This window comes from Carcharhinus amblyrhynchos, chromosome 9 (assembly GCF_965287045.1).
Source record: "Carcharhinus amblyrhynchos chromosome 9, sCarAmb.v2.hapA, whole genome shotgun sequence".
NCBI lineage: Eukaryota > Metazoa > Chordata > Chondrichthyes > Carcharhiniformes > Carcharhinidae > Carcharhinus > Carcharhinus amblyrhynchos.
Genome location: NC_137332.1, coordinates 26,407,880 through 26,422,321, shown reverse-complemented (window position 1 = coordinate 26,422,321; position 14,442 = coordinate 26,407,880). Strand labels below are relative to the sequence as shown.

The 14,442-nt window shown below is 42.3% G+C and overlaps 1 protein-coding gene across 2 annotated transcripts; it reads right to left on the bottom strand.

The window, feature by feature from the left end:
- Nucleotides 1–401: 401 nt before the first annotated feature.
- On the bottom strand, nucleotides 402–13,195 carry dmbx1b (diencephalon/mesencephalon homeobox 1b). 2 transcript variants are annotated; one of them, XM_080196528.1, is made up of 4 exons: nucleotides 13,042–13,195; nucleotides 7,466–7,680; nucleotides 5,482–5,836; nucleotides 402–831 (listed from the first exon to the last, which is right to left on the bottom strand). In XM_080196528.1, exons 1-4 carry the CDS (start codon nucleotides 13,193–13,195, stop codon nucleotides 425–427), a joined length of 1,131 nt encoding a protein of 376 aa, XP_080052654.1. In that variant the 3' UTR covers nucleotides 402–424. The 2 variants fall into 2 exon arrangements, with proteins under 2 accessions (XP_080052654.1, XP_080052655.1); XM_080196529.1 differs by having other exon boundaries at nucleotides 7,466–7,644.
- Nucleotides 13,196–14,442: the final 1,247 nt, after the last annotated feature.

The following is a 14,442-nucleotide window of genomic DNA, read 5'->3' as shown; positions in this document are numbered from 1 at the left end:
AATTCACGCTGCTAATGACACAATAGGACCAGTTTTCTTGCAAAGGGGCATTTGGTTTTAAAACTCACTCTAAGAGGGTTTAAGAGCGTTTCGGGCAATTGAACCTTTACATATTGGATTCTGAAAACTGTAACCAATTGGTAGTGGGGTTTAATTTAATCTGAAACTGGGACAAAGTGATATCTGGGGCGCGGTGGGGGGAATGCAGCTTTTCTGTGTGAGTATAAAGTTATTTGATTCCTCCTACTCATTATAGGAAATAGATATGCAATTAAATGTTATGCACGTTACTTTAAAGCATCTTTTACAAAGCTAGCAACATCTAACTCGGCCTAAACGCAGCAATATCTTGGTGTTGTTGGTAAGTCTCCATTTCCAAAGAGGATCGCCTCCTTCCTCAGCCTGTGGCCAGGGCCTGTCAAAGTCAGTTTGATAGGCTGTCCAGTCCCAGCGAGGCAGCGTGCTGCTTGGCTCGGAGCCGGAGGTTCTCGATGCTCGTGGTTTTGCTGTTGAGGTTGGGCAGGGCGCCGGATGCCTGCAGGATGGGGCTGGACCACACTTGCTGGGCATGCGAGAGCGACTGGTAGTAGGACTGGCAGTGGAGAGAGCTGATGGGGGCCACATTCATATTCATGCCTAGGTATGGCATGGCCGGCGGGCTACCCATGTCAAAGGAGGAGTAGTGGACGAGGTTGTTGGTGGCTGCCATGTGCTGACGGAACTGCTCCTGCAGCCGGAACAGGCTGAGAGGAGAGGAGGAGTAGGAGTGGGTTTGTACCAGGTTACTCCCGCTGCTCGATGCAGGCGTCCCTGTCGTGTTAATCGGCGAGTCTGTAAGACACAATGGAAAAAATGTATACCCTTGGCTTATGTCTAAGTTACGGAGGAATTTATTTTTTTCTGATTAAAATTTAACAATATTGTCCAACTTTCCAATTTCAACTGTAGTTGCACACTAACAGTTGCCTCACAGGGCCAGGGACCACGGTTCGATTCCTGGCTTTGGGTCACTGTCTATGTGGAGGCTGCACGTTCTCCCTGTGTCTGTGTGGGTTTCCTCCTTGTGCTCCGGTTTCCTCCCACTGTCGGAAAGACCTGTATTGGCCATGCTAAATTCTCCCTCAGTGTACCTGAACAAGAGTGTAGCGACTAGGGGATTTTCACCGTAACTTCATTGCAGTGTTAATGCAAGCCTACTTGTGACGCTAACAAGTAATCAAACTTTAAAACATCCAAAATGCAAGTCGGCCCATCCTGGGTTCTAGGAACAGCGTGTTGCTTTACTGCCAGGGCTTGGTGGTGGTGGTGGTGGTGGGGGGGGGGGGGGGGGTAATAGAAAACTTCACCAATTGGTTTTCCAAAAGAGTTATTTGCGCATTTATGACCTACCACATTGCTTTTATACTGCTATTTGGGTGGAACACACAACTCTGTTTTACTTTGTTCTTTAGACGTGGGCCACCTTAGTAAAACTACATTTTACGCCATTTCTAGTTATCCATGAAAGGGCAGGGACGGGCCACTATTTGAATTCTTGGAGTGGTCAAAGTCTGGGAAAACCTGTTGGGAGGCAGTTGAACCTGTTGGGAGGCAGTTGAATCTGTTGGGAGGCAATGTATCTGTAATTCAGACACTTTCTCCCTGGTCATCTCAATGGATTCCACCCCACTCCCCAGATGTGAAAGGGCTGGAATGTGCCATCGAGTCAGGTATGGATGGATGGGGAAAGGAGAATTTCATCCCACTGCATTTAGCCATGCAGATTAACAGCTATGGTGGGAGGGCAGGGGTTGGGAGGTTAGTGAGTGACCCTGGAGGCTGTGGTATCAGATAGGCTTATTAATACGTGGAGGTACATAGAAAATAGGAGCAGGAGGCCATTCGATCCTTCTAGCCTGCTCCCACATTCATTATCATCATCGCTGATCATCCAACTCAATAGCCTGATCCCGCCTTTTCCCCATATTCTCTGATCTCCTTCCCCTCAAGTTCCATGTGAAATCTGCTTCTTGAAAACATTCAATGTCTTGGCCTCAACTGCTTTCTGTGGTAGTGAATTCCACAGGCTGACCACTCTCTGAGTGAAGATAGTTTTCCTCCTCTCTGTCCTAAATAATCTACCCTGTATCCTCAGACTGTGACCCTTGGTTTTGGTATAGTCTCAGCTGTCAGAACGGATTGCCACTAAGACCTCAAAGTGCAGGTGAAAAGGGGTTTAAATCATTCCACTCTCAGGTCCACAGTGATAGGCAATTAATTCAAATGCTGCTCTGGTAACTACACCTGTAAAGCGCCAAAATCACATCAGCTTGCAGTCAAACAATGGGTTCATCAGTCCTGACAGCGCCCGGTTTTACTTGTCTGCATTTGAAACCTGACCAGCTGTCAGAAAACTAATCACTGGAAATGTGAGCTTTATCTGATCAAAACCAATGTGACACCGACGCCAGGAGATTGAGTGGAAAATCCCATCCAAATGTCTTTTCACCCCTCCAATTCATTAAGGGGGGGTGTGGGGTGGATTTTGAACCTTTAAAGTGCCGAGCTTTTCAAATCAGGGGCCACAAGGAATCAACAGAAGCTGCCGAACTCAGACTACAAGGGATTCATTGATTCAAAGGGAGTCAGACCAATGCGGGGGACATTAGTCATCAAACAAACATGTTTTCCTTAGTTACTGATGCACATGAATCGGTTTGTGTTCAGGCACCAATTCAGACATCGATTTGACAGGACAGACACGCGGCAGTCTTCTGGTAACCTGGTTCTGTATGGCGTGCAAGAAACAATACTTTTCACTGTGTACTCATACATGTGACAATAATAAATCGAATCAAATCAAATTGTGATTTTAATATCTCGATACCCCCCACCCCCACATATTGCTGCTTATTCTTCCCCTTATGCTCTCGACTGACTTATAGTAGGCCTTGTTTGTGCCAACACAAATAAATAGTTTCTTCTCTCCCACTTCTTTCCTGCCCCCATCTTTACGGCACAGAAGGAGGCTATTCGGTCTATCAAGTCCATTCTGGCTTTTTCTGTACAGCAGTAAAATCACTCATCCACCACGCTACCCTCCAGCTCCCAGCCCTTCAAGTTTATTTCCCTCAAGAGTCTATCCAATTTCCCTTTGAAATGACTGAGGTCTCCCTTTCCAGCGTCCTGGTAGGCACTAAGTTTCAGGTTAATATCTCTCCCTGCTTATAACGTTCTGCCTCACACATCCCCGTGTCTCTTGTTTAAAAATGTTAAACCAGTTATTTGGAACAGCTTTTCCTGGTCGACTTTATCTCAAGCTGTCATAATCCTGTACACCTCTATCAAACTTCCCCTCTTATCGCATTTGCTTCTTTAGAAAGTTACTTTAAATCTGTTTGTGATCCTTTTACAAGTGGGAACAGTTTCTCCCTATCTAATCTGTCCAGACCCTTCATGTTTTAAACATCTCCTCTCAGCCTTCTTTTCCCTAAAGAAAGCAGTCTTAACTTCTCTAATCAATCCTCATAATTGAAATTCTTAATTCCTAGAACCATTCTGGTGAATGGAGTGGGTGGCACGGTGGCATAGTGGTTAGCACTGATGCCTCACAGTGTCAGAGACCTGGGTTTGATTCCAGCCTTGGGTGACTGTGTGGAGCTTTACGTTCTCCCCATGTCTACATGTGTTTCCTCTGGGTGGTCCGGTTTCCTCCCACAGTGTGAAGATCATAGAAATCCTACAGTGCAGAAAGAGGCCATTGGCCCCATCGAGACTGCACTGACCACAATCCCACCCAGACCCTACCCCCATATATACACCCGCTAATCCCTCTAACCTATACATCTCAGGACACAAAGGGACAATTTTAGCATGGCCAATCGACCTAATCCACACATCTTTGGACTGTGGGAGAAAACCGTAGCACCCACAGGAAACCCACACAGACACTAGGAGAATGTGCAAACTCCACACAGACAGTGACTTAAGCTGGAAATCGAACCCAGGTCCCTGGAGTTGTGAAGCAGCACTGCTAACGACTGTGCTATCGTGCCGCCCTTTGCAGGGTGGTTAGGTGTGCTGGTTAGGTGCATTAGCCATGGTAAATGTGTGGAGTTACGGGGTTAGAGGGGAGGTCGGGATGCTGTTTCGGAGACTCAATGGGCTGAATGGCCTCCTTCTGCAATGTAGGGATTCTATGGTTCTATGGATTCTAATCTTTTTTGCACTCTCTCCAATGCATTCACACGCCAAGCTGAACTAATGTTTTATACAAGTTCTGCTCTTGTACTCTGTTTCTTTATTAATTAATCCAAGGATTCTATATGCTTTATTAAATACGCTCTTAACCTGTCCTGCCACCTTCAATGTTTTCAATAATGTACAGTAAGTAGTCTCACAACACCAGATTAAAGTCCAACAGGTTTATTTGGCGCAAGAGCTTTCGTAGCGCTGCCCCTTCATCAGGTGAAAGCTCTGATACCAAATAAACCTGTTGGACTTTAACCTGTTGTTGTGAGACTACTTACTGTCCCCAGTCCAGTACCGGCAATTCCACTTCAATAACATATGCACATATACACTCAGGTCTCTCTGCACCTCCTTTAGAGTTGTATCATTTATTTCGTATTGTCTCTCTATGTCTTCCTACCACAATGTATCGCTTCACATTTTTACACATGGAATTTTATTTGCCACCTATCTGTCGACTCCACCAATTTGTCCATGCCTTTTTGGAATTCTGCATTGCCCTTCTCACAGGTCACAATACTCTCCAAAATCCTGTATCATCCGCAGACTTTGAAATTGCGCCCTGTGCTATTTTGCCAGATCTGAACAGCTCCTTTCAGATTCACTGCGGCTGGTTATTGGTCAGAAAGAGGATTGGTGACAATTCGGGATGATTTGAAAGGGGAAAATACTTTATCAACAGTAATCCATTAATCTAATGAGGGATACGAGGTGTGCTCCAGAACTGCAATCTGAATTTGAGGGATAAGGAAGAGTGGAATCCAGGTGAGTTGAATCATACGCAACTTCAGGACTAGTAAAACCGGAGTGACAACAGGATTTGGGTGAATTCTAGTGTGAGATTACGCTGTAGTGGCTTCGAAAGGCAAGCGGTTTGGGGACTGGGATGCAGACAAATTCGAATGAGACAGGGCATGGGAGCTTTACATCACTTGTTGGAATTAACACATCTTTGAACAGTTCGAACCCGGATCCCCGAGCATTTGATTTTGAGGGGATTCCTTTAGTGGATTCGGAGCCAGTCCTAGGGTTTTGGAATCCAGTTTGAAGTGAACGGGACAAGCGGAATTGGGGGTTGCAATTGGCGTTGACTTTGGCAGCATTGGCTCAGATGCAGAAATTTCCAAATGTTGAAAGTTAAAGTGACAATAATGAAATGATGAACTTTGTCAGGTTGGGTTGAACCATGAAGGCACGGGAGAATCAGCTCTCAATCCCACCCCCCAGTTAGAGCAGAAAGCTCCCATTTACCGGATTTGGGGCTCCCCCGTTTACAGGTCGGTGTCTTGCTCTCAGGGCTGCAGCTCTTCTCCTGCTTGAACTCTTCGGCGGGTGATTTAAACTCTCGCTCCCGGTCCATCTGCTCCTCTGCCGACGATTCACTGTCTGACTGCTCGGCCGACGTGACATTTAATTCGATGTTAACGGGCTCGCCGCCAGCGCTGCGCGGCTCGCTGACTTCCGAGCAGCCCTGGGTCTCGGTGGCTGCCTTCTCCGCCTTCGCCTCGTCCTGGCTCATCTCGGCCTCTTTCTGCTTCTGCAGCTGCTCCTTCTGCAGGCTGCGCTGCTTCTTCCGAAACTTGGCGCGCCGGTTTTTGAACCACACCTGAGTATTCAACATTCAAAGAAGAAAGGGTGACCATCCTTGACCTTGCCATGACATTTTAAACACTTGGAAACGTTGTCAACACCGGGGAGGATAGCGGGGGAACTGGAAAAGGAAATGGACTGATGGTTGGTGGACAAGTGACAGATGAATTTTAATGTGTGGACGGAAGTGATTCATTTCAGTGGGAAGAATACAATATAGTTTAATTTATTTATTAGTGTCACAAGTAAGCTTACATTAACACTGCAATGAAGTGACTGTGAAAATCCCCCAGTCGCCACACACTTTTGGGGTACACTGAGGGAGAATTTAGCACGGCCAATGCATCTAACCAAGCATATCTTTCGGACTGTGGGAGGAAACCAGAGCACCCGGGAGAAAGCGCACGCAGACACGGGGAGAACGTGCAGACTCCTCATAGACAGTGACACAAGCCGGGTCACTGACGCTGAGGTAGCAGTGTTAACCACTGTGCCACCTGTAAGTTAAAAGGTACATTTCTAATGCGGGTGCAGGACCTGGGTATATAAATGGTTGAAGGTGGCAGGACAGATTGGGAGAGTGGTTTATAAATTATGTGGCACTCTGAGCTTTATAAATAGGATAATATACTCGCAAGCTTTCGGGTTAGCCCCTTCGTCAGGTGACTTCGAAAGCTTGCGAGTATATTATCAAATAAATAGGTTGGACTAAAACCTGGTGTTGTCAGACTTTTTACTGTGTTTACGCCAGTCCAACGCCGGCATACTCACATCATGACTTTATAAATAGGGGCATGGAGTTCAAAAGCAAGCAGATTAAACTGAGATAAAACACAGGGTTCGCCTCAACAGAAGTATTGCATGACGTTTTGGGCACCATATTTTAGGAAGGATGTGAGGGCATTAGATAGAACACAGAAAATATTCACAAGAATGGCTCCAGGAATGAGGAGCTTGAGTTATGAAGGTAGATTGGGGAAGTTGGGACTGTTTTCCTTGGAAAAGTGAAGGTTGAGAGGAGATTTTCAGTGTTCAAATTCATGGCAGACCTGGACAGAGTATAAAGGGAGAATCTGTTCCCATTGGCGGAAGGATTGAGAACCAGAGGACGTAGATTTAAAGCAGAATAAGTAATGGTGACATGAGGAAAAACAATTTTACGCAGTGAGAGGTTAGTATCTGGAATGCTCTGCCTGAGACCATGGTGGAAGCAGCTTCAATCAATTTGAAAGAGAATTGGATCATTTGAAAAAGAGAAATGTGCGGAGCTACAGGAAAAATACAGAGGAGTGTCACAAGTTGAATTGCTCCTGATGTGGGTTAGCATGGACACAATTGGCCAAATGGCTGCCTTCTGTGCTTGTAACTATCCGGTGATTCTATAACAATCCAGTTCTAACTATTGTTGGTATGGTGAAAATTGCAGTACAAGAAGAGTGGAATATAACTCCTAAGATATTCCCATGGACATTGCAATGACATTGGTTTCATTACGCAATGCCAGAAGTATAGCCGCTATGCAAAGCCCAGTAAAAACTGAATAGATCACAGATAACAAAATTAGATAGTTATCTAAGCAGCTAATGAGTCATGGATTTTGTGATAGATGACTAATGGGGAAGGCAAGGGATAGGATATCCTGTACCTGCACTCTAGCCTCAGGCAGGTTGGTGCACATTGCCAACCTTTCCCTCATCACCACATCTGGATAGTGAGTTTTCTGGAACGTCTTCTCCAGAGCCTCCAATTGCTGGGCGGTGAAAGCTGTCCGACTGCGACGTTGTTTACGGTGCTGGGACCCATACCTTGCCTCGAGGATAATATCTTGAAATGCACAGCCGTTGGAAAATAAAAACACATCTAGTTTAATTATTGGGAAAGGAACAACTTTCACAAACATCCTTGTCAATTGCTAACCCTTTTGTCATTCAGCTGGTTTGTAATGATGTTACCTCAATCCTTGTGCCATTAACAACAAACTCATAAATAGCAACTTCTGCACAGGAGATGCACAAAAGCTGCCCTACAATTGACTTGTGCTCAACCTTCCCCTCTCACCTTGTTAGGGGTCTTATATCCATTCAGCACCACTTTTAAAACTTACTGGCCTCATAAAGCGGCTTATGCTGGCACAGTGGTTAACACTGCTGCCTCACAGCACCAGGAACCTGGGTTTGATTCCCGGCTTGGGTCACTGTCTGTGTGGAGTTTGCATGTTCTCTCTTTGTCTGCATGGCTTTCCTCCAGATGCTCCGGTTTCCTCCCACTGTACAAAGATATGTGGGTTAAGTTGATTGGCCATGCCAAATTGAACCTTAGTGTCCTGGGATGCATAAATTAAAGAGATTAGTGGGGTAAATATGTGAGGTTATGGGGATAGGGCCTGGGTGGGATTGTTATCAGTGCAGACTCGATAGGCTGAATGCCTCCTTCTGCACTGTAGGGATTCTATGATCTTATGATCAATGAATATTTGATCAGCTTGATTGACTGGTTATACTCACAAAAATTGAGTTGAAATTGTTTCCATTGAGAATTGATTATTGTTCCCAATAAGGCCAGTGACAGAGTTGGGTAAGGATCAGCAGCAGGAGTTGATTTTGTCAAACATTCAAATCACTACCAACAACTTTTCAGTCAATAATATCTTGGGGATAAATTAGAATCATAGAATCTCTTCAATGCAGTAGGAAGCCTTTTTGGCCCATCGAGTCTGCACCGACTCTTCGACTCACCCAGGCCCTCTCCCCTGCCCTACACATTTACTATAGCTAATCCATCTAACCCACACATCTTGGGATACTAAAGAACAATTTAGCTTGGCCATCCACCTAATCTGCATATCTTAGGACTTTGGGAGGAAACCAAAGCACCCAGAAGAAACCCTCACAGACATGGGGAGAATGTGCAAATCCCACACAGACAGATACCCGTTGCTGGAATTGAACCCAGTCCCCTGGTGCTGTGAGGCAGCAGTGCTAACCATTGTGCCACTATGTTGTCTGAGGAAATTTTATTACATTTGGGGGTGAAGCTCTTCATTTCTGTAAGTTGATGTTTATGCATTGCATTGACCCTTCTATTGAACATGGTGGGGGTGAATGACAATGGTCATTATTCTGCCTTGTGGGTGAGAAACAATTTTCTTGTAAATTTCTCAGGCCCCTTCCCTTCAAGATTTCTCAATGGTGCACATAACAGAATACATCTTGTTAACTGTGGAATGGACGTATTGATTTCCAGTGATAAATATCTTTGCCTTGTAGGATGATGTAAATTAGATGAAAGATTAATAATTATCTCTTTTGGTAATTTTGACATGGTGGGGTAGGGGTTTGGGGGAGTGCTATATTGGCCGGGGCACAGAAAATCATTCTTACTCTCTTTTGAATAATGTCATTGCCCCTTCAACATTCACTTGGACACGCAAAGGGATCCTAATTTAATACATTCACAATAAAATTTACAGACAAGTTCAGTGCCTAGACTGATCAGGAAAAAGCTTCAAATCCCCACTGCATGGCTTCTGTGTTTGTTCCTCTGGCACAGTTGCTGTGTAGGGAACATCACATATCAGTTGCCATGAGAGATACCCATGTATTAAACATAAACAGGTGTTTATAAGGCAAAGATATTGATGGGTTTCTCTTCTCTACCAGTTTTTCCCTATTTGCTGCTTCTTCCACATTCATCTCTAACAATGTGTGAGGAAATGAATGCATTTTTTATCCTGGTAGACTTCATCCATTCAGCTGCTCCTGTTTTCCTCCTTTTTTTAATTGCTAAGCTAAAACTCACCCCATCCCCAACTGCACTTTAGCCCTGAATTATCATCTTTCTACCTACATAATCTATCTCTAGTTTCTCGCCACCCCTTCCTACCCGATGGAAATTTATTTAACTCATGTTTCCTTGATATAATTCCCATCAAAGTTCTGACCAAACACCTTTGTTTCCTTGCTCCATATTAGCTGGCACTGTAAGTTTCTCCCCTTCAGACATTTCCCCCTCTCTTTCAAATGGTTTTACATCACTGTACTCTTTGACATATTTGGCCTCAAAATTCCCTTTCATCTCTAAAGCAATGGACTTAATTGTCACCTTCCAGATCATATCCATACCTTCTGCAAATTTCTATTTGAATTTCTCCAAGTACTTTCCACTTCTTTCATAGCTCTGAATTGGTTCTTACCAATTTTGTGAATTAAATGTCCCATGACTGTGTTGCATCCTCTTCCTCTTTGACCTCAATTTTCAGAAAGGGTGACCACTCCATCCTCCGTTAATGTCTCTTTCCCTATTGTCCATTCGTTGGTTCCATTCTTAGCTGTCTGATTATAGCAAGTGTGACTCTACCAGCGGCATCTCTTATCATCCTTGGCTCTTTCTTTTCCCTCCCAAAGGCTGCACTTGGCAACATTATCTACCAAACATGGAGTCAGCTTCAAGCTCTAATGCTGATGCCAGTTCTAGCTGCTCACCATCTTCCTCTGCACACGAACTGTCCGACTGTCTAATATCTAAACTTGAATGAATCATTTGTTCATCCACTCCTTTACTTCAGCCCTGCTACAAACACCATAGCCTTGTTACCAACAAGGATCCTTTATCCTTGTCAGTATCATGTATAATTCAGTACAGAGCTTCCAATTCCTTGCCTTTTCCATCTCAAAGACCCTGCATTCACCTTCATTAACATTGCTGTCTCTACTCCTACCTCTGCCCAAATGCCAATGAAATCCACATACATGCCTTTGTCCCCTGAAACTTGAAATGCTGAAAGGAAAATGTCATGGGGTGTACAAACGGTCAGCTGATCATCTACCACCCACTAGCTGCCAGTTCTAAAAATTAAAACCAGTTTTGCAGTCATGACTTGTTCAGCTCAAATTGCAATTCATGTGGTAATTCCAGTTGAGAAAGACTATTATAGCCATTGAGTTCATCTACCTAGAGAGATATTAGTCCCTCAATATTTCATTATTGGATTACTTCTTGTTTAATTCCAGGGTTTTCATCTCTGCTTCTTTTCCCAGAAGTCTATTCTGTATGTTGATCACTTTTTGTTGAAGGAATAATTTTGTAAGTGTACCTATTATTAGTTTGAATCCATGTCATTTTTCCCAGCTGTTGCTGGTTACCTTAAAGCAATATTCTGAGTTTAGCTAAAAATTAACAAGAAAAGACCAGCTGGATCAGCAAGCCTGTTCCAATGATGATCAGATCTAGATGGGATGGGAAATGTGTCTGGAAAATGCCTTTTATATAACTGTAGAATGCTTTTTTTGATTTTATATTTGGTCAGACTAACCATGTATCCTCATACTGTTTGGTTCATGGCACTGGCTATGAATCTTGAGACATTCCTGGACTGTGACATGTAGACTTCTTTACCCTTAAACAGACTTCAGCTCAGAACTATGTATGATAGTCACCTGCTTGACATGAGCCCTATACATTGAGTAAATACCTTTACCTATATTAAATAACATTTTCCTGACACATGTCCCATCCCATCTAGATCTGATTGTCATAATTTATTCTCATGCAAAGTTTCAATACTTTTTCAAATCTTTTTATCAGTTATGAACTTGTAGGTAGTTGCAATCAGTCTTCATCAAACTATTAATAATGATTATGACCATCAATGGTTTTAGCACCAATCCATGCTGCTCTCCATGGATAATCTCTACCATAAACTGTTGCTTATGAGAATGTAACTAATTCCTTATTTAACACAAGTTCCCCTACCAGTTGCACTATTTCTGAGTAGCCTATTCTGTGGTACCTTGTCAAAACAACTGGGCTACCTTTATTTTTCTACTTAATTAACTCCTCAAAATTCAATTGATTGATAAGCCATAACCTCCTTATCCAGAGACTATGTTGAGAATCTCTCCTATTGTCTTTGACGATGGGGATAAAAAGTAATATCAATGGCATTATAAAGCAGGCAATAGTGGATCTGTTGTCCAACAGCCCAAACTGTTTCGAGACTGCTTTTTCTATACAAGATTATGTCCACATCCATTTTGAGATGTTCAACTTTAGAGTCAATGGTGCATTGCATTATTGGAGAATCATGTGCTGAAGTGAAAAATAATGATTTAAATAGTAATTTAAAACCTATACCAATCCTGACTGTCCGTCTTAATCTGCCTAAGAAACTCTTCAATGTTTTATGTAATCCTTAATATGGCTCTTGGTTTCCTAGGACAGCTGAAAATGATTTTGCCATTGATAGTACAGCTATCCACCATCCACTTCCCCAATGACGTTTTGGCTGCTCTGATAACAGCTTTTGTTTAACTGAGCTTAATGTCTATGTCTTGTTTTTCTGAGGGCTATTTTGTTGTAGCATGCAAAAGTACTTTTTCTTAAGTATGATTTGACCTTGCACATGACCAGAAAACATCATGGCTTTGTTTTAATGTGTACCTTTCTTTTGATTTTAGGGATTTTTTATTAGGAAAGTTTAATAGAGTTAAAGGTTTAAGTTTAAATTTTGATTCTATGTTGGTATTGACTGCTCTCTAGATTTGTCAAATTCTCTTAACTATCTCAGGTGTCTGTATAGGATCATTTCTCAAGTGCCTCCTTTTCAGTTCTGTGAAGCCAGGTGTTCTTCAGACTTTCTTCATTAACTCAGACGTTTGACAGTAAACATCACCTTATGTCTCTTCAGTGTTTTAATCTTTCTTTCATATCCTATTACTTATAACTGAATTACTCATTTGTAATAAGTAATAACACAGTAATAACTTGTGATAAGTAATAGGACTGTACTCGAGGTACAGTCTGATTTGGAATACTACAGGACTCCTTGTGATCTATTGATTTAGCTATTTTCTGTGTTCTATATTCTGTTAATTTTGTTGATCTGCATTCATGAATGCTGCATTCATGAAGCATGTTGTGCCAATATTTTTTTTTGCATTGTTCCTATTTATTTCAACATCTTGCTTGATTTTCTTTCCTATGTGCAGAACTTTAATCTTCCATGTTAGATTTTGCTTCCTAATTTTCTGCCCACATTTTGTCCAACTCAGTCTGTAATTCTGAAGTTGCTTCTTCTAATATTGCTGCCACTTCTTGTTTGTTATCATTCACAAATTTGACAACTTTGCATTGACTTTCTGAATCCAGCATAAGTGTATTCAGAAAAAGAGAAAATAAAAACTCAACTTTGCTGCACGGTGAAAAATGACATTAGTATCTTACCAGCCAGCCTCTCAGCCAGAGTCAGTGCATGGACAGATGGTCTATAGTCGGGAGCATGCTGGGCCTGTTGTGCTGCTTGCTGGTGGAGATTATACATTGCACTCAGAGAATTCATGGCATGAAGAGAGTAACCATTGACCCCATAGTGCTGCATGGCTGCAAATCTCTGGGAGAAACAGCAAATATACAGTTATCAAAGAATGGCTAGAATTTTTAGACTCAATGCATTAAGTACAGTTTATGATCTAATTGTTTGGTTTGCTTGATATAGCATCCATGGGGAATATATTCAAGATGATTTTGTATTCATAGTATAACTTTAGGGTTGATATCATGATGTCAGTATTAGCAATACATAGCAGACCAAGGAATCCCATTCAAACAGATGTGTTAACACAATTTCTTGTTATTTTAGTCAGTTAGAAATCCATTGATATCAGTCAATATACCTTCAATTCATGTAATACTTGAAGCATTTTAAGAAGCTACTTCTTGCCATTTAAAAGTCAAGCAATTAGTTACTTGCTTAATAACTATTGAATTAAACATGTGATCAAATCCTGGCAAGTCAGTGGACATGTATTTCACATGACCCATGCTGAGTGCCATTATTACCATGTGACCAGAACAACGTGTGAAGGTATTCTACTCAAGGTTCTTAACCAAATTTTAAATAAGAGGCTAAGAAGTGAAATTCTCAATGAATAGGATCTTAATTTGGTGAAATTGAAGAAGTTCTATTTCCACTCTGGTTCATATGTTTCATATTTGGCTGGTTTGGATAGAGCAGACCTGGAAAAGGAATAAAGGTTAGCTTTTCCCCCTAACCTAATAGCAAGTAAAGCAAATGGCAACATAATTCAGAGGCCCTAATCAACAAAATGCCTTAAATTCAGATAATCTATAAATCGTATTTACAAAGGTAGGGTGCATCAACATGCTAACCAGCTAAACACCCCCTATTTTTGATAGAACATTTGGAATGTTCCTTTCATACTTAATTTTTAATTACTCAATGCTTTCTTTTTAATGCATTTTTGTGTCAAACAAGATACATAATGCTGGAATTGAGACTAGAACATTGCAATGTTTGTGTTCTAAACATCAGGGAAAATGTGCTTCCAGGGCAACAATGGCACAAGGCAACATAAACTACCATCTACATTGCCCCAACAACACATATTGGTGCCCACTATCAGGAAATATCCTTTACTCAAACTTGGTGGGATTTTGCAGCTTCACTCGAGCAAGGCCAGAAATTCCCGCCTGAGGTTAACAACGATTCCCGTTGTTAGACTATTGGCTGTGCTGGTTCCGAGGTGGGCAAGGTGGTAGAGTTCCAAAGTATTACATTTTAATTCTCACAAGGTTCATTCTTAAAATCTCCAAATTGGGGTTCTA

Coding starts and splice junctions, on each gene's coding strand:
- dmbx1b (XM_080196528.1), bottom strand. CDS start 13,195: ATGCAGCACTATGGGGTCAATGGTTACTCTCTTCATGCCATGAATTCT. Junction 7,681..13,041: donor TCTGGCTGAGAGGCTGGCTG/GTAAGATACTAA, acceptor TAATTAAACTAG/ATGTGTTTTTATTTTCCAAC. Junction 832..5,481: donor ACGGGGGAGCCCCAAATCCG/GTAAATGGGAGC, acceptor TGTGTCTTACAG/ACTCGCCGATTAACACGACA.